The following is a 20062-nucleotide window of genomic DNA, read 5'->3' as shown; positions in this document are numbered from 1 at the left end:
ATGACCTTCAACGTCACAAAAAATAATGATGTAACGTCTCGTAACGTCACACAACGAAACCGCATAAATCACTGCAATGTTTGGGAACTGGTAGTATTGGTGCCGGAATGATGAAATAACTGCACTTTTTTACGCCAGGTTGGACTTTCAACTTTCTTAGGATTTAATGCAGTTGCCTCTGAGGTGCTTCCATTGTGTTTTGTAGCTGCCGCGATTTCAAAAATGGCAAATTCCGTAAACCGGTTAACGCATCCCATCGCTTCATATTCCAGTAAGCTTACTTCAAATTTCTTAATTCCATCGACCAGGCCAGAGATCAAACTGTTCTTGAAAAGGCAACTGTCTTGGTGTCGTTTCAATTGGTTCGTACCAGCACAGCTATTGAATTACAAAAGCATTTCAACGGTTACGTCACTTGGCGATCGCTTGAGCAACGTTGTTCCAAGTCATCTTCCTGTAGGGTCTTCAGAACGTGCACCCAGGTTTCGTTCATACAGCTCTGAATACGGAAGCTCCAAGGTAAAAACTCAGATCTCTCTCGACTGTTAACAGTTAAGCAGTGGTAGGTAGCTTTTCTATGGAAGTGCAAAGGCGATTTCAAGCGCCAAGTCGCTAGCTGAATAAGTTTATGTATAAAAAGCTTTCAGATAAGATGGTCTCTGCTTCCCAAGCGTTGACTATACCATCAGACCATAGATAAGTTAGTTTAAAAGCTGAGGGATTAAATGTATAAATTTCATGTAAATAATTTTTCTTTGAACATAATTGCTGCTAATGAGATGTAGATAACCCTTGAGAACTACAGGGTCAAAGTCCAAGATTAAACAGTATATATTAAGGTGGATCCCCAGAGAACAATGCACCAAGTAACATTGACTATTAAACACTGGATCATTGTATAATGCAATTCCAGGGATTTGATTGGCTTAGCAACCATGGTGTATGAGCTGTTATGCAATGCCTGAGAAATAGTGACCATTTAGCCAACTTGGCCTGCGGCCTTTTCGGCTAAGTATCAGGGAATATTCCATGCGATTTTGCAGAATAATTGTTAAATATCCCACGCACACACTAGAAACAATTATTATTAATGTAATTTGATTTGTTAACCAAAACTTTATGTCATGTACATATTTAATTTTTTATTTTAATTGTCTCCTTCAGACTTCTAGTGCTCAAATGGGAGAATATGAAGCAGATACTTCTTTACCAAATGAGAGCTGGAATCCAGAATCTTTTGAATTGTACAAGAAACTCATAAATGACTTAGTGGAACATGGAAATGGAGACTGGATAAAACATAGAACATCTGTATATAATGGAGAACGAAGACTGTTCACAAAAGCAGTAACATCAGAACTGCCAGGCAAATTCTTTGAATATCAGTTTTTCTATAACACAAAGGAGCAGAGACTGAAAGGTGTGATTCAATTTGGACCTTACACTCAAGGACCGCCTGGGTAAGTGTTAGTTTTCAAGAAAATGTAAAATTACAGCTCAATTCATGATGGCATTATATTTGTAATGATGTGAAAAAGCAAGTTCGTGAGTAGATTCACCATCATGAATTTAGCTAAAATTATTAAGTTTCCGAGAGATCTGCTTCAAAGATATGAAATACAGCCCAGTAAAAATATAATGTGATCACACTGTGATCACACATGTGATCACACACAATGTGATGTGTGATCACATGTAAAATCACAGATGTGATCATGGGTGTGATGTCAGGTTAGATCACAGGTTCTGATCACACATAATGTTGGCACTGTGATCACAACAAGTGTGATCAGGCTTGTGATCACAGTCACCCTTGTGATCACAGTATTAACTTTATGTCTGATCACATACGAAATACAGCCTTTTAAATACTGTGATAATGAATGTGATGAAGAGGTGACATGATTGTGCCCATTAGCTTTTGAGTACACAAGAACAAAAGCACATAAAACAGAAAGTTAAACAAATTGTACAATAATGTAATAACAACAACAAATTTTATTACGGTCAAAAATGAGCTACATACATGTACATGCAAAAAAGCATGTACATGCAAAAAAGCAGCCTTGATTTTTCGGCTTGGATCGAGTAAGTGAAATGAATCAAGCGTCTAAGGCAACATGTGCTACAACATCTCAGGATTGAATTTGATCGTCCAAATAATATTCATTTTTAGTCGTTTAAAAAGCTGCTACAGTTGTATAAGATGTTGTACAGGACTGATGAACGGAGCAAAAAACGCGTATATATTGCAGATTAAGCTTTTGAAACAAAGAAAAAAGAAAAAAAACCCCTGGACCATGAAACCAGTGAGCTACATGTACATGTAAATACTGAACAACACGCAGTGAAAGAAAGATTCAAATTTGTCCCAAGTTCAGTGCGGTAAGTATGGGCTGTTATTGAACCACATCTTTAATTTACTGGAATATGAATTTTTTTTACTCCATTAGTGTTAACAGATATTTTGGACCATTTGAATGAGATGGTTGTTTTTGTTTTTCAATTTTACCCTAATGAATTAATGTTTGGACAATAAAGCCATCACCGATCATACGTGATCACGCCGTCACTGTAGAGAATCACGGTCACTGGAGTGATCACACTCTGATCACGGGTGTGATCACTCCAATCACGCATTGCTGAAGGCGTGATCATTGTGAAAGGGGTGACCACACCCATGATCACGGGAGTGATTTGTGATCATGCTGTGATCACAAAATATTTTTACTGGGGAGAGGTTTTAATTTTATGATTTTTACAAAGAAGAGTAACATGTATCCAGGCTCACCCCATATTACCTTCTCCACACCCCTGAAATAGATGTTGCATGCTTCATTTACTATAACATAGTGTGACCCCTTGAAAACACCTATCTTTGGTTCCTGAAGCATGTTCTCCCAAAAATCTGAACTACTGTAAGCTAATAAAAATGTTAGTGTCAGTAGTTTCCAGGAATTTGCACAAAAGGTGTCCATCCTTATGCAATACCGTGCAATGAAACTTGGTGTTGCATAAGTCTCCATTCAGGGATGCTTGTTATTAATAAAAATGTACGTTGGCAGACATGTTGCTATTATAGATAGCCTGTCATTACAGATTGTCAGCAGTTTTAAGTCCAAGCAAATAAGAAGATTTAATTTTTTTTTAATGTTTTTTTTTATTTTTGTACAATGAGTTACACTACATTACAATTAAGAAGTAGAAAATGACTTCCTCTGTTACAGACTCTCTCTGTTATGAACATCAAATCATGGTCCCACAGTTGTCCATTTCACTAGTGGGAGTTGACTTTGGCAGAAATAATGGCAAAGAGAAAGCCAAATTTCCTAAAAGACAAATAATTTGTCCCATGGTTGACTTTCATGTCTGAGCAAAACAAAATTGTTCTGTGGAGCAACTTACAGTAATCAGACAAAGTTATACAGCTCACTGTAGTAGTAAAATGGTGGAAGCTCTATATCAATTTTCGTTATAACATAACTAGTAGATTTGTGTAATCAAATTCAATTGCGCATGCGTGCTTCATATTCCCATTGTGCATGCTGATGACGTCAGCAAACAAATTTCTCTTTAAACAATATTTAAACTACCACGTTGAAATTATGTTATAAAACAATAATTATTGGTTCATGCATCAGCTGTGCGTTCATCAAGATATGAAGCACTTGGGCAGTTTGGAGAGCAGTCAAGAAGCTAGAGTCACTCTCGGCTATGGCTCAAGCAACTCTTACACATCTTTCGCGTTCTCCAAACTTGCTGCATGCTTCATATCTTGATGAATGCATGCTGACGCATGAACCAATTGTTCACCATTAGCTGCATGTATCTAGATTCATGTCTGACCCTTGCTAGGTGCCCAGAACTTGCAATTAAAATGATGCAACTTACTGTAAACTTTATGCCTGGTTAAATACCTGGGCCAGGGTTGTTCAAAAGCCAATTAACACTAATCCCTGATTAAAAGTTAACCACAGTTTTCTTCACGCTCATTAAAAATGTAGTTTTTAAAAGCTACACGCTTTTAAGCTCTGGCAAAGAAAAAAATGAGGGACAAAAATCTTTTGGAAGAATCTTATTGATTAGTCATTAAACTAAACTCAAAGTTCTTGTTAACCCAGGATTAGAGTTATCATTCTTTCAACAACTGGGTCCTATTGTGATTTTGTTTACCAGTGGTTTCAGGTGAACAGTATTTATGCAACCAGCCGGGCCAGATGCTTTTCTGACCCGACATCCTTAGAAGAGAAGATGCTGTGCCATGATATGTTTTTGTTTTGACTTTAGGTGTGTCCATGGAGGGGCAAGTGCATCCATGATGGATGCTGCTATTGGTGTCTGCGTAAACAGGTGTTTTTCACACTGCGTCACAGCTACACTGACCACGAACTACAAAAGGTATGGTACACATGTAAAGATATAATATCATATCATCAAAAATAGCTTGCAACCTCTTTATGTCTGTTAGTCATTGTTCTGAATCACAGTTATCTTAAGCTAAATTGAAGAGCTGAGAGCATAACCAACCTTAATGCATTTCAGATCGCTTTGTGTTGTTTCAGCTCAGATTCACCGGAGTTTTTTTTGCATGTGGCCTTGAATTCCTTCAGGAAACATTGCTCCAATCTTTTATCCACTGCTTTGCAAATCCATGCGATAGTCTCTAATTTTTCTGATTTTTTAAAGCCTTCTTCATGGTTGAAATCTAATGACAGAACCTCAAACTTGGTAAACTGTCTAATGTTAATGTGATCTTTCTTGTCCAAGTTATATCTGATTACTGGTAGATGAAAATTTAAAAACTTGTCCCCCATCTCCATTATTTTGAACTCCGGAACGGGCAATAAGCTAAGAATCTGGTACAATGTACAATGCATATCAGCCTGGTGGACGTAAAGTTGTAGCAGACCCTAATCTGTGGGAAGTGAGAGAGGGAGAGCTGGGGCCTGATCTCAAGTTTGTGTCCAAATGGTGACATGGGGTTCCATTTTTTACAGCTTTCTTCCCCTGGGAACCACTGCTCTGGTGGAGTCTTGGGTTGACAAGGTGGAGGGCAGAAAGATTTTTGGTTCGGCAGAGCTTAAGTCACCAGATGGCAAAGTGACATACGTTACTGCCAATGCTTTGTTTATTCAACTGGAGCCTCGGGGTGAAAATAAGGACATCGCACATAAAATGAGGAAACAGTATGGGAAACCTGCTTGAGAATGTTTGGATTTGTAAATGTGAAATAATTATTTGTTGTTATATATGTCTCAAAATTGAACAAACTATTTGTTTTTATTTATGTCCCAAAATGGATGCATTAATTTGAATAAAATGGGCCCACTGTAATATACTGTACGTTTTCTATGGTACGCAGAACATCATGCGTCCTGTTTTAAAAAAATCCCACTTAAAAAAAATCGTCATATGAGTGCAGGTGGATGCTCTAGTGAGCGACTTGGAATAAAGCTGTATCAGGTCACTATGTGAAACTCATACCAAAGTACATCGTAAAAATATTGAATTTTTTTTTAAATTATTTGAGGAATGTCATAAGTGAAAGCATTTACTGTTTTCATTAAAAAAAAAAGAGAACTAAAGAAAATAAAGTCTTAAATCTAAATTACATAGTTGTTAAAACTATTTTTTAACTATGTTCAACAAAGAAAATTGACAGTAGTTAAAACTGACTTACTGGTAAAGTGCGATACGTTGCTTGACCGTTGTTGAATGTGAGCAGTTTTACCATAATATCCGTCTAAACATTATTAAATTTGTCCTTTGGAGAGGTCTAATCAATGAAAGTACAAGACATACATGTATGATGTTCGTGTACAAAAAAAAAGAAATGTTTCCTAAGTACTTTTATTATTTTATTTAACGTAACTTATGTAGATCAGCCGTGTTCATGTATTTTAGAAAATTAATGTCTCCGGTTTAATAAACGATAATCTTCAGATACAAATTATCCACGTATTGATTATTGGATATTGCCATTTCAGACTTTTGATTGGCTCAGAGACCATGGGATACCAACCATTATTAAAAAACTGGATCATTGTATAATGCAATTCCAGGGATTTGATTGGCTTAGCAGCCATGGTATATTTAACAATTATTCCATGAGCGCGCGTTGGATATGAGATGGTAAATAGCCAACGAGGCGCGAAGCGCCGAGTTGGCTATAACTAATCTCATATCCAACAAGCGCGAATGGAATAATTGTTTTATTAAATTCTCTGCGTTTGGATATTGCTGTTGAAGTTTACTGAATTTTTATATATTTCCAAGAAAAAATTTCCTTCAAATTAAAACAACCGGATGTTGAGGCAACCTCCGAGCAAAGCGCGCGAAACCTAATGATCACATGACACGCGCAGCGCTCTGCAAACGGAGTTGAATGAAAAATCGAAAGCGAAGAAAATCGGACACAGACGGACATCTAAAATTGAAAAAACGTTTAAATGTATGAATTATAACCTTTCTGAGACTAGCATTCAAGTGCTTTTGAAGTTTTAGCTCATCGAGAAGCGTAATAGTTGTGCACATTTGAGCAAATGTTCTGCTGTGTGGTGCCGAGCGAAGGAAGAGATCAGTGCAAGGACGGTTTTTTTCATGCTGAACTGAATTCCTCGCGGACGATTTAAAACACTTCAGGCAAGTGCAAGAGTACTTGGTACAACCTCACTGAGACAAGCATTCAGTGCAAGTTTTTTAACTTCAAGCTCATTTGAGAACTGTAAGTGCTGTGCACATTTGTGCAAATGTTTTGCTGAGTGGTGCCGAGCGACGGAAACGAACATTATGGCCGCCGCTCGTACGGATTTCATAGATGAACTTTTCCTCAAGTCCTCGTAAATGCGTAAAAACATAAAGGCAGGCATAAAGCTCTTCCTAAGAAATTTCTCCGATTGGCTTTAACCTCTTACCGCCAGGATTTGCAAGCCATCCTGAAATTTTTAAAGGTAACCGATTGTTATTGTTGTTGTTATGTGATCTAAAAATCTTAAAATCTTGCAATTTTAAAGATTTTAAAGGAAACTTTACCATTAAATAGCGTCATACCAAACTTTGTGGCTTTTATTGTTGTTATATTGAGATGGCATTGATTGGTATTTCTTTCTTTTCTACATATTTCCGAAGAAACTTTCGCTTCCCGCCGAAAAAAAATTAGCTTAGCAACACCTGGGGCATTCGTTTTCCATATAAGGTCAAACTACGGTATATGAGCTGATAACCGAGATTTAGTAAACCAATCAGAACGCTAGAAATGCATTATCCGAGGCTGAGAATTTAATAAAACCCATTATACCATGTCTCCGAGAAATAGCGACCATTAAATTGTCTTCTCGTGGTTTTTGCAAAGCGAAATCAGCAAGATCTAGCAATATTTCTTGATTGTTTTTAATAAGTATTGTTAATTATTCCATGTCCGTCCGCCCGCGCGAGAACCCGTGGTGATTAAATCGTCTCCTGGTCGTTCTTGAAACTAAATGAAATCAGCAAGATCTAGCATATTTCTGGGTTTTTTGTAGTAAGACAGTAATTCCACTCGCGCTTGTTGGATATGGGATGATTATAGCAGCAAAGATAGATGGCAAGCTTTCCCCACTCTCATTGGCTAAACCTGACGAAATGTTTTTATCAGAGTTAAAAACATGAAAAGGTAACATGCTGTTTTTGCAGTACTTTCCTTGAGAAAAGAAAACTTTTGTGAAAAGAGAGCTGAGAATTTCTGACCTACAACTCCCTGGAAAATGTTGTCGTAAAATATCTTGGAATTGCTTGTTCCATGCGTGGTGTTGATCGTGAATTTCTGCAGAAATAAAGCTCGTTTCAGTTCCAATTTCATCAAGTATGTAAGGATGGTAAACCCATGTATCACAATGTCAGAAACTCCTTGAGGCATTTGAGAACGTGACAGAGATGTTTAATGAGAGATGCGTATGTTAAATGAATTGCTGTCGATTGTTATGGCCTCCATAGCTAAAAGCAGAGAGCGGGAGTTAATTTCCAAAATAGAAGTACAGTTGACTCCCGATAACTCGAACCTTCAAGGGAAATTGAAAAGGGTTCGAGGTATCGGGAGGTCGAGTTATCGAGGGTAAAATTACATAGAAAATGATCTGAAAGGAAAGTTAAATTGGTTCGAGTTGGCGCGAGGTTCGAGTTAGCGAGGGTTCGAGTTATCGGGAGTCGACTGTATACTGGAAATAAATGTGATGGAATATTTTCTATTCACCAGGCTTAAAATATTCCATCACATTTCTTTCCATTGCGCATATGCCACACATTGACTATCCAATCCTAGCAGTACGCAGGATGTTTGTCCCATGAACCTAGTTTAATGGCCTTAGCTCCCACGAGTCTCCTGTAGCTCATTAGTAGAGCGTCCGAACTAGTAATCGGAAGGTCTTAGGTTCGACTCCTGATGGGAGCACTCGGATTTCCTTTTTCCGAGTATGCCTGCGTCATTCATTGAGTAATACATCATTCTCATAGAAGTATATTATTACGACCGACACACACGGCTGAAAAACAAAACAAAACAAAACAAAAATCTGAACAAGATAAGATGTCGTAAGATGTCATGTTGGATAAACTCGATCGCCGGAGGAGGATGATCCTCCTTCACTTTGCACAATCTTTTCTGTTTTCAACAAAATTGGGTAGAAACTCAACGTTAATTGATTCGAATCGGTCCTGATTTTTACAAAAGGAATATAGTTTTATCCTCTTTAAAACGTTTTTTACCCTCTCTTCCCAGGATTAGTAAAACGTGCTCGCGCAAAGTAAACCAATCAAGTATTTCTTTTATAGACCTGCATGAACAGCTGCGCCGAATTGTTCTAACTGATGCATTGTTGCACGACACACAGACGTAACCAAAAGTCAATTAGAAATCCAGTCAGGTGGTCACTGTTCACTCCTTGCGTTCTAGCAAAACACTGGTTTTCGTTGCTTGACTGGTACTAGCTAGCTGAAATTACCTGTGCCTTACTTAGTTCCTAGGTCTCTCTCTGTCTATCATCTCACGCGGTCCGGCCGTTCGCCTTCGTTATTGCCTGATTTCATACCGTGGGGGTCTGGGTACGAGTCTGTGTATTATGGGTTATGGGACTCAACACCCACATAGCCGGAAAGAGCACACCGCACTTTACAACATTTCCAAGTTTGGTGTTAATCAAGCTAATATTAGGAAAGATACAGCCATTCAAAAACTCCAAATTTTACTAAGAAATGTATGGAACGCCGGACGTGTGTCCGGCGTTCCATACATTTCTTAGTAAATTTTTAAGTTTTTGAATGGCTGTATCTCGCCTAATATTAGCTTGATTGACACCAAACTTGAGGATGTTGTAAAGTTCGATCTGCTCTTTCCGGCTATGTGGGTGTTGAGTCCCATAACCCATAATACACAGACTCGTACCCAGACCCCCACGGTATGAAATCAGGCAATGTCACCAAAAAGAAATGATCGTGAGGGCCTGGGATAAAGCCGTATAGGGATTAGGCAAACCTCTTCCCACGTTGCCAGCGGCTCGCCAACAGACCAACAGACAAGCCGAAATGGGGACTCGAATAGGCGTGCTGTCTCGTTTTTGCTTGGCCGCAATAACACATGGTTTTGCTTTCTTCAGTACTGTTTTGTTTATCAGTTATATATCTATAATCTCCCATTAAATACTCTAAAATGATCATCAACTCGTTCGCAAGTAATACACCAACGGTGAAAGATCTTACTTAAATCGGAAAGTGTTGATTGTTGATTGTCCGTGATTGTTTTACCATCGATTGTAATTGCTTTCTTTGTTACGTGGAGGGAGTTGTCATCTTCTCATTCTAAAGCATTTTACTCTGTATGCGAAGCTTGCTCATGTTAAATCACGGAATCATCCCTAAACAGAAGGTATGGCCTTGAGCCGTTTTGGACTAAAAATTTGGGATATTTTTTACCATGTACAAGAAGGTATAGATTTGAGAAATTTTGTTTCGTCCGTAAAAGGTATAAGCTTAATCTGCGAAGCAGCATCCTATATATTATCACCCCCAGCGATCTGGGAACGAGGAGAGGTGAATGTTTTCGCCGGCTAGGAAAACGAATTACAAGTAATGCACGTTATTTCTGCCTAAATATTTCACTTTCTTTTGGCTATGCCGAGTACAATTTACATAGACACTGATTATTACACTTTGCAGTTGAATTTATTGTAGACTGAGTAGAACCACTCACACCATTTTGGTTGGACTTTCTCGGAGTACAGTCGCTCGCCTCGCGACTTCGTCGTTCGTCGGCCACTCTTTCGGCGCATAAAAAGACGGCTTGAGGCAAGAGTAAGATTTTGGTCTGAATTGTGCTGGTATATTCGTCCTCTGGTCTGAAATAAAATATATATTTTGACGATTTGGTTCTGAAGTAGTGTGCTGCGTGTAGGTTATCACTTGTCTGATGAAGAATGTAAATTTTTGCTGTATGTTTTCCTCAAGGGAGGCAAAGAATTACGTTTGGAGTTTTAAAAACTGAAGCAGTGCTGGGGTTTCATTTGTGGCGGCACTCCAGATTCTCGGAGGATTCTCGGAACTTTTAGGCAAAAGTTTTTTTTACGTCCGTTGGTAGAACGTCCTGTTGAATTTTGTGCTTTTTTTTGTTATGACAACCATAGCAAAACTGTTTCAAAAAAAGGGGGGGGGGGGGGGGACCGCCTGCCAAGTTGAAATATCTTACGATGGGCTAGGGTAAAACTGAAAAGTTGTTGAATGGAAACTGATGAAGTGTTAAAATACTTTTCACGAAAATAATTTCCAAATGAAAATTTGTCGCAACATGAAGGGATTCTACTAGAATTCGTACGTGCTGTCTCCATCGCGTGATCTAATTTTCTTGCTTTGTTGCGGTCGTTGTATTGTTCCTCGCTAACAATGGTGTAATGAAAATAGAACGCGGCTCGCACTTTGTCTGTTGATTTCTTGAAACCGCAACAAGATTGGAACGTGAGCGCACTTCAGATCAGTTCCTTAGAACCACTTGATTAGTTTTACGATTTGTTGATTAGAAGAACAAACACCGCCACGGAACTGTGGCTTATCAGCTGACCACGCGTTCGATTGACCTTATTCCGAGAGAAGAATTAACGGAATGTCATCTAGATTTCCTGTTTAAGGTGAATTCATTCAGAAAGATCCATCTGCAAACTTTAGCTCGCACACGATACTCAACACCCATTTTGTATTCCCGTAACTCCAATAATCTCTTATGAGGGATTTTTGTTAATGATTGTATACGTATTCCTTGCTATTTCGAAATACGGGCAAGCGAACACACCCTAACAATTTTATCCACAGATATAATAGCTAGGACACTGTTATTGTCTCTCTCTATCCATGTGTACAAATTGCTTCTGGCAAACTTTTAGGGACAGCTGACAAAATCATGCGGCCATGCAGGCATCAAAATAACTTTTTGATGCTTAAACGTTGTTGGTGCGATCGTCTGTGTGTGGCAACTTGTTTCCCTTGCCTACCTGTTTATCACTGTTTCACTCAAATAGGTGGGTGGGGCTTGGGGTGGGGAGGCATAAGTAGCAAGTTATTAGATGCTTATTGGTTTTCTCTTTACCGTTCTTCATAGTATTTCCTATGGTGCCAGTTGGGAGAAATTGTTCAAATATTAACAACTTTATTATTGGTGATTATTTCGTTGATCCTCATAATCAGCATGTTTAGCCAAGTAGTGATTTTGTAAGGAGAAATTTGATGCTTGTCACTGTTTGAGTTTAACGAGTTAATGGAGCTGGGGCAACGAAACTGTCGTTATCAATTTGGAAGCATACACTGTTTTTGAGTTGACGTGCATGCGTGAGTTCATATATTCGTGACCGTGTATCTTCAGGTACCTTGGACGGTCGTTTTGTCAGGGTTATAACATATACGCCTTGGCAAGTAAAAAGTAAAAATAACGAAAATTGAAAGGGATATATGTAGCTGTTATTGTTTAGTTAATATTCCAGTTTCTGAAGTCTGTAGATGATGAACGTTCCATCTGTAACAGCATATGTCTATCAGGTCACCTTGGTCCCTAGTCTTTGTGAAAAACACTATATTCACCTGATATCACGACAACGACGGCGGTTAATAAGCATTGTTATAAGCACACATGGCTTTGGAACATCCGTTTTGTATTTGCCACACCTTTGCTTTATTCTGAACCGATTCAATAAAACCAAAGTCATTTGTCCTACTTGCGTAAGTCAATATCGTTGAATAGAACAACGTATTGTTTCGCCTGTATTGTTTATATAGCTCTCCAATTTAGATCTTGACTGCAGATGAAAAGCAAACTTCTACAAGAGCAGAAACAATAAGAAAACTGAATATCTACTGTCCAATCGTGATTCCAGATTTGAAAACCTTCGCGAAAGGGTTTCTACTTTTACTGTAAACTTCAGTTCAGTTTTCGGTTAGCGAACGAGGATAAGCGTCTCGCTACTTTCCAGTCACAGGGCTGTCGTGTACTTACTCCATCAAACATGGGTACAAAAAGTCGAAAACGAAAGACTAACAAAACGAAGAAAACTGATTAACTGGGTTGTGTATACAAAAATTATATGAGCCGACGAGAGTAAAATCTGCAGTCATGCTGCGTGTCAGTAACTTCTGTTAGTGTTATCTCTATAGCGGAAATCTCGAAGTGTGACCGTTCGAAAGATATCTATTCAGATCCAGTATGTTATACCAGCCATGTTATGGGACCCAACGTTTTGTTTCGCCAAACTACCTGCTCGGAAAACCTAAATCGCCTCAGATATTCGGATTTAATTTTGAACGAAAAACCAACGTTTTCTTCATTGAAGTATGACCTGAAAGTTTCTTGACGTGGGGAATTATAACTCCTTTTCTTTTTCTGAGGGAGATAAATGGCGTTCAGAGAGCGGAATAAGGCCACCTAGAAATTTCGGAAGCGGCTGGAAAATTCAGCTGGTAGGATTGTATTCGCTTAAATTTTCCGCGACTTGAATATACAGGTGAAAAATCCCACCAGATCAAATTGCGTTAGCTTGTTTAAATATTCTTTGAAAAGGCCCCAAAATCTGTGTGGAAAAACTGAAACGGTATTTTAACAAGTTACTTAAATCGTTTCTCCGTGGGTGCACATGACAATGTGGTTGTAACTTTTTCAATGTGTTGATATCCTCTTTAATTATAAGATGAGGGTAGGTAGGCAGGATCGTTTCCTTCGTTTGATAATGGTCTTGTAAACATAAGAAGAACCGAAATATTAAGTGTACTTTCATTTGTTTCCGTGATTCTCTTTCTTACAATTGTGTTTTTACACAGCGAGATATTTTTTAGAGTAGTTATTTGGGTCGCAACTGTTTTCCTTCGTTGACATACAAGACTCGTTGTTATAACAGATTGTTTGATTTTGTAAAAAAAGTGATCATAGAAACAAGAGTTGTTTTAAAAAAGAATGGTAAACATTAATCGACTCCCACTGCTACAAAGTTATCAGTAAAACACACGCTAAAGCTTGGAACTGTGGAAACTTTCTATTGTTTTTAAATACCACCCTCATCAAGTAGCTCTTGTTTAAAATATTTTTTTATCGGGTTCGATACCCACGTGCATGCCAAACTGAAAAAAGAAAAATCATGAAAAGTTATGAATTTTACTGCAGCTTTTATTTGAATGGTCGCCTAGTCTAGGATTTCATCCGCAGACTCATGAGTGAGATTCACCCTGTAATGCATAATAAACAGCACCACGGGAAAGTTCTGCTCGGTAGCTTTCATTTGAATGGTCACACTTTAGGATTTCATCCACAGAATCAAAAGTTAGAAGCACCTTTGACAGCGTAATAAACAGCACCACATGAGCTTTCATTTGAATGGTCCGCACACTTTAAGATTTTACCCACAGAGTCAAGAGGTTTGACCACTGTAAACAGCACCAAAGGAAAGTACCGCTAAAGTAAAGCTCAGTGCCTTCAACTGAATATAGTAGTTACACTAGCGGATTTCACCGATCGACAGACTCAAAGGCAGAACGTTTGCAAACGAAAGCTGCTCGGCAGTACTGCTCCGGCAGAGGCTCCGTCATTTTAATGATTTCATTCGCATATTTACAGCTTAATTTTTGAAGTTCGTGAAAGGCCGGTTTATAAACACGGGAAAATTGGCATCATTTTCTAAAGTAGCCGAGCACCCTTTTAGCAAGTAAGTTGTGTGAAAATTTTACACCTTACCATAGTATTCCTGATGCAGTAATCTGACACAAAAGCCAAGGTAACATGTGAAAATTGGTTTTTAGAGGGGCCGCAAGGGGATTCGTCCCGCGGTGATGCTCGCCAACTGCGCCAAATAGGAGTCAAATAGGTTTACAGTACGAACAGTTAAACTCATCAACGATCTTGTTGAGATGTTGCGAGAACCGAGTATTTTCAGTAATAAAAAAATAATAATAACACTCTTCCACTTGCAAGAGTCGTTTCGAAAGCTTGTTGATCGAGGAAAGAATTAAGGAAACAAACGAAGTGTCTATAGAAATGAATTTTCAATTTAAACCAACGTGAATTTTCTGAATTGTTTGTAATTCAAATTACGTTATATTCTTACCATAGAATTTTTCATATTATAGAGGTTAAGTTTTAATAACTAGCGGGATCTGTCTCCATATTCGAAACAACGACAGTTCGTTTTGAGGAAGACATGAAACGATATCAGTTCAAAACTGAGGGAAAAGTCCGCATTCTAATTGTTAAAATAGGTTATTCCTAATTATAATTAATTAGAATGGAAAATTTAAGTTCTATGTTTTGTAAAATTGCCCAAAGCTGTGTTTTGCATAGAGAACCAAAACATTGACACAAAACTGAGTTTTCTTGTCAGCCTTCGGGGCTTGCAATTGTATCTGAGGAAAACTTTACTTGTACAATGTGATACTAGTCGTAAAATCTATGGACATTGGCGTATAAACATTCATTTTCCGAATTTCCAAATTGACAAAATGTAGCGAGATATTAAAGTCAAAATATGGAGAAAATCAACTAAAGAGCTTCCATGAAAGAAGGACATCGGCTAAAACCTCGAACATCGCTCTGACTTCAGTTGGAACTTAACCCAAGCGGGCATGAAAACCACGGTATTTAATACTCAATATACTTCACGATCTTCTCTTAAATTAACGTACGGTACAAATACACTCTTTTTTTGCAGCCATTTTGCATCTTGAGGTCTTTTCTTCTTACGGTTTGGATTTATGCGCAATGCTGGAACATTCATCGTGACGCCAGTTAACAGTGATCTTATTTATTTCTGCGAAAGAGCTCATTTTAAAAACGCAACATTAGGTATTTGACACCATCGTTGAATCTCAAAAGTCTACCCATTTTATTTCTTACTATGGTTTCTTTAGACAGCTTTCAAGGCAAAACAAATAACGCGATTTGGGTAGGTATCTTTGTAGTAAAAAAACTATAGATATGTTTTGTAATATTTCAGTCTCAGTTTGCGAGCCTTTTTTTAAAAAGTTTAAAAGATCATTGAATAAGACTCTTTGCAACGAGTCGATTTCCAAAAATCGAGCGCACGTTTCTGTTAACATTCCACGAAGTCATCTCTTGGAATGTCATGGTTTCTCTGTTTATGTTGTGATCTGTTTCTAGAATTCAATATTTTGAGCTCTGAGGGCTTTTAAGTTGTTACGATAGCCGTAAAACTAATACGCTAACCACGGGGGACGCACACAGAGAGAAAAAAATCATTGTCCGTCCGGTTCCCGCCATTTCATTGTCGCAAGAACGTGACGTTTTTCGAAACACCAGTGTTCCTTTACGGCAAATGTTCGGATTATTAATTTGCCTTTTCAATTTTGTACAGAATGATAAATTGCCTGCCGTTGGAAGGCGCAATAAAGGTGTTTGTTCAATTCATCTTTTTTAATATGTGAGTTAAAGGGTGTTTACTTAAATCGTTTGTATTCTTTGCTTTGTGAGAGCTTTTTATGAGCCTTATTCATTAATGACGAATCTTTAACGTATTCGTCAATTGATTTCATACCATAACAATGAGCCCGGGTTTCATAAAACAATGCGTTCAAAGGAGCACGAAAGTACGTTGTTTACATTTTAAATCTAAACAGCAAATGTGCCTTGTCCAATTGTATTAAGAATAGATCTTTTCATTTAGGGTTTTATTTTCGCGGCACCTGGAATACCAAAACAAAATTGTCGGTAAATTGAACAGATTTCCTATGCAACGAGGCCTCTTATTACTAAACGACTACTGAAGTTTATAGAGACACAGACTTTTAATTTGTAGTGGGCTGTATGACAAAGTTAATTTCTTTTCTGACCCGTTTTCTGAGACGTTTATAAAGCAAAGTCGGCTCCAATAACGCTGCTTCATGTTTAAACATATTTGACTAAAGATTTTTATAATTTTTAGTGTAATTCTGTAAAAGTACAATAACAGAATTTCCCTTGAAAAATCATCAAATATATTGACACTTTAAATTGACGTGAAATTTGTAAGTTATTATTCTCGCTGAAATTTGTTTTCAAGATATTTATGCTCGAGAAAACTATCTTAAAGAAGCGATAGCCAGTTGCAAAGAGATAAATTAAACTTACAAGCATTAAATCGCAACTTGTGTTGTTTATAACCGTGTACTTTTTTCATCCGTTTGCCCCCTTAATTGTTGCAAAAACTTAAGGAAACAAAAGCTGTTGAAATATCAAAACATGTTTTAAATCGGAAATTTGAAGGGAAGAATGTTTAGTACATTCATGTCGGTAAAAGCGATTCATGTCTTAAGTCTTTATTGGACTTTCCACGTGCAACAGCCGATGATTTCATGGAGCGCGCAACATTTTCCAATATCTAATACTTAGAAAATTAGTTTAATTTAGACCGGGGCCTTTGCCGCAACCCGCCTTAAGGTTATTAAGTATGCCCGAAATGGCCAAAGGAAACTTTAATAAAGATTATAAAGACTTTTCTTTACGTTATACAAAATGAAGCCTCCATTTGTAGTGGGCGCTAATATGGCACAAAGCAATAAGACGAAAAATTTGATGAAGTCTATTACTGGTGCTCAATTTTTCGCAATACATCGGTGTAAGCGCGAGCAGAAAAAACGTCCGACTGCTAGTATTAAACAAAGAGTTTAAATTGCCTAAAGGAAAGAATCTCGACCGGCGCGTTTGACGTCCGGAAAGCTATGAGGCAGATCAACAATAACGCAAAGTGTTGCTTATGTATATATTCGCGCGCAGCGGTGCTAGTCGTAAATGAGAAAGAAACACACCGTTTTTTACCACTGATTGTGCTCAACTCGCGAATACTTACAAGTACTCTCTTTTTTAATTAGCCTTGTCAACAATACAGAAACGCGGCGCGGATAAACAAAACAAATTTACCAGCCCGTGTTACGAGGGTTTTATTGCGTCGAAAGGCCGACGAATGCGAGACTTCCTGCTCGCTCGTGGGAACCGACGGTATCTTTGTGCTATACCATGTTCGGTGACACGTGAGGCAGCTCTGTGACCCAAATTTGAATATTTTATTTAAACTATTATGAAAGGCGGCCTTTTGTTGTGGGCCAAACTTCAATAAGAAAATTAACGAGTAATTTGGATAAGTTTCGGTTTGATAGACATGTGCTAATTAGGTATTCTGTATTTAATAGAAATCTTCAGGCTGCCGACCTGTTGTGTACACAGAATCCTGACATCGAAGCGCGCTGCACGGCGAGCCTCGAATCGGCGACAAACAAAGGAAATTTTTGAAGTTTGTCGGTGTATTTAGCCAGCCCTATTTATTTCGATAGCTTAAGTACACACAAGGACAGCCTACAAATACGCAACATCTGCCCAACGGCTTATTCTGAGCGCGTCGAGCTTGTAGATTAAGTACCACTCGTCTAACAGGCGACTGACAAGTGAGAAGCTAACTAACTATTGGAGAGGAACGATCTCGCAATGCCAAGACCTTTGAGAAATAGCTACGGCAGCGCAAAGCCACCGTATTCGTATATCTCTCTCACAGCCATGGCTATACAGAGCTCTCCGCAGAAGATGCTCTCACTCAGCGAAATTTACCAATTTATTATGGATCACTTCCCGTTCTACAGGGATAATACACAACGCTGGCAGAATTCATTGAGGCACAACCTGAGCTTTAACGATTGCTTTCTGAAGATTCCCAGAAGACCTGATCAGCCCGGCAAGGGAAGCCTTTGGGCTCTGCATCCAGACTGCGGGGCAATGTTCGAGAATGGCAGCTTCTTGCGTCGACGAAAACGCTTCAAATCGGACAAGGAGAGAACGACCAAGCTGGCCAAGCTAATCACTAACGAGACTAAGGAGACACACATGAAGCCTGACAGCCCTGTTCGCTGTATCTCGCCGGTTGATGCGACTCAAGCAGGCTTCAAGCATCCTTTTAACATTGAAAACCTGATAGGTTCAGACATAAAGGCTGCAGTTCAATCTTGTCAGACAATGACGGCCCCGATCCCCTCTCTGCCAACTTGCCCGTCGTGTATGAACACTCCGCCCGTGAGTACATCTTTACAGGGTTTTCAGGGAAACCTCTGGTCCACCGTTCCAACGACTTATTTCGGCAAGCCGTGCACACATCACGAACGCCTAAAGGACTACGAGATCGCTAGACTTGGACAACAGTTCTATCACACGGGAGATCTCGCTTCCTTCTACGCCACTGTTCCAGTAACGAGCGCAGTTCTTCCGCAAGGAATGTTTCGATGATGGGTGCATTTAAATCGGACATCGCTTCCGTAAGGAAACTGCTCGTAATTTGAACAAGATATTATATTTAATACTGCACAAGACAGCTGAGAAAACACTTTGAACTCAGTGCTTTCCTTAAAACTGTCGAAGGTTCACAAAGCCAGTTATGGCAAATCACACTCTTAACAGAACTGTACGGAACACGCAAGGTATGAAAAATATGAAACATTTACTGAAATGCAGAGCGTATCGAGGTGATAATACGATTTAACATCATTCGTTTAAGTTGGACACAAAACTGTCCCTTCTTTATTTCTTTGAGAAACGATTTAGGAAAGCAAATGTCCATAGATAAAGCAGATGACATCTAAAAGCACCGGTATATAAGTTCATTCCGCCCACGGTGAAGGAAGCCCCTTCAATCGAAAGGAAACAAAAATATCCCGCAGAACTTTATAAACAGGGGGACCCAAAAAAAGGCAGACTTAGAATGTGAAAATTTATATTTTTGTCGTGTAAAAAGGATGATTCACCAGGTAAAGAAATTATATAAAAATTTTCGCAAAATCATTAAATCATATTGTACGTGTTGAAATTAAAAGCAACTTTGCAAGTTAAATTATTTGGCTTTATATAGAATTTCTTATAAGATCGTTGATTGATCTGCTAAATCGCAAGCAGTTCTTTAAGTAAACATCGGAACACAGTAAGTCCAGGGTTAGCAGTTAGTTCGCTTTACCGATATAGCCCGTTAGTATAAAAGACTGAATTCGTTAAATGCACCAAATATAGTGATTTCAATGATTAAATTATGGCGTATATTTAGCTAGTTCTGTTTTGTAAACATTTGTGCGTGAGGCTCTTAGCTTGTATACATTTTATATTCCTGTTGGTTTTTAGAGTCGTTCTGTGTTAAGCCTTTAAGTAAATATATTTGAACGTTATTTGAAAATGCTTTCGTTTTCTTACTGTGAAAAACGCTATTTGAAACAGTGAGCTGTTCAAAGGCTGATTAGGTATCGCGCAAATTTGTTGTCGGATGGGATCAGCTTGAAGAGGGGGTATATTTGTTAAAGGGCCATACTTGCGCACAGCGATTAAACACAATGAGCTGCGCATTCAAGAGCAGAACATCTTTTTTGACGAAAATCCTTTTAGATTTAATGCTTCGAAAGAGATTCGGCTGCCGCCAAGAACGCGATCGCATCATAAAAAACGCATATGAATTGAGCGCGGCGAATCGTTTGATCGTCCGGCGAAATTAAACTATCACATCTGTATTTCTCAAAATGCGGGACATTGTGAGCGCAGCAATTTGCCGAAAAGATT

At 38.5% G+C, this 20062-nt stretch overlaps 2 protein-coding genes across 3 annotated transcripts; both read left to right on the top strand.

Moving 5' to 3' along the window:
- Positions 1-50: 50 nt before the first annotated feature.
- LOC146468031 (acyl-coenzyme A thioesterase THEM4-like) lies at positions 51-5953 on the top strand. Of its 2 annotated transcripts, none has more exons than XM_085124782.1 (4): positions 51-519; positions 1165-1460; positions 4288-4398; positions 4768-4941. In XM_085124782.1, exons 1-4 carry the CDS (start codon positions 223-225, stop codon positions 4775-4777), a joined length of 714 nt encoding a protein of 237 aa, XP_084980908.1. In that variant the 5' UTR covers positions 51-222; the 3' UTR covers positions 4778-4941. The 2 variants fall into 2 exon arrangements, with proteins under 2 accessions (XP_084980908.1, XP_084980906.1); XM_085124780.1 differs by lacking the exon at positions 4768-4941 and adding an exon at positions 4998-5953 and having other exon boundaries at positions 55-519.
- An 11490-nt stretch (positions 5954-17443) lies between these two features.
- On the top strand, positions 17444-19685 carry LOC146468030 (forkhead box protein B1-like). The gene has a single exon (XM_085124785.1). It carries the CDS (start codon positions 17963-17965, stop codon positions 18749-18751), a length of 789 nt encoding a protein of 262 aa, XP_084980911.1. The 5' UTR covers positions 17444-17962; the 3' UTR covers positions 18752-19685.
- Positions 19686-20062: the final 377 nt, after the last annotated feature.

This window comes from Pavona decussata, unplaced genomic scaffold, assembly GCF_977016875.1.
Source record: "Pavona decussata unplaced genomic scaffold, jaPavDecu1.1 SCAFFOLD_133, whole genome shotgun sequence".
NCBI lineage: Eukaryota > Metazoa > Cnidaria > Anthozoa > Scleractinia > Agariciidae > Pavona > Pavona decussata.
Note: the sequence above shows the minus strand (reverse complement) of the source record. Positions and strands in the feature narration are given on the sequence as shown.

Coding starts and splice junctions, on each gene's coding strand:
- LOC146468031 (XM_085124780.1), top strand. CDS start 223: ATGGCAAATTCCGTAAACCGGTTAACGCATCCCATCGCTTCATATTCC. Junction 520..1,164: donor CTGAATACGGAAGCTCCAAG/GTAAAAACTCAG, acceptor TGTCTCCTTCAG/ACTTCTAGTGCTCAAATGGG. Junction 1,461..4,287: donor TACACTCAAGGACCGCCTGG/GTAAGTGTTAGT, acceptor TTTTGACTTTAG/GTGTGTCCATGGAGGGGCAA.
- LOC146468030 (XM_085124785.1), top strand. CDS start 17,963: ATGCCAAGACCTTTGAGAAATAGCTACGGCAGCGCAAAGCCACCGTAT.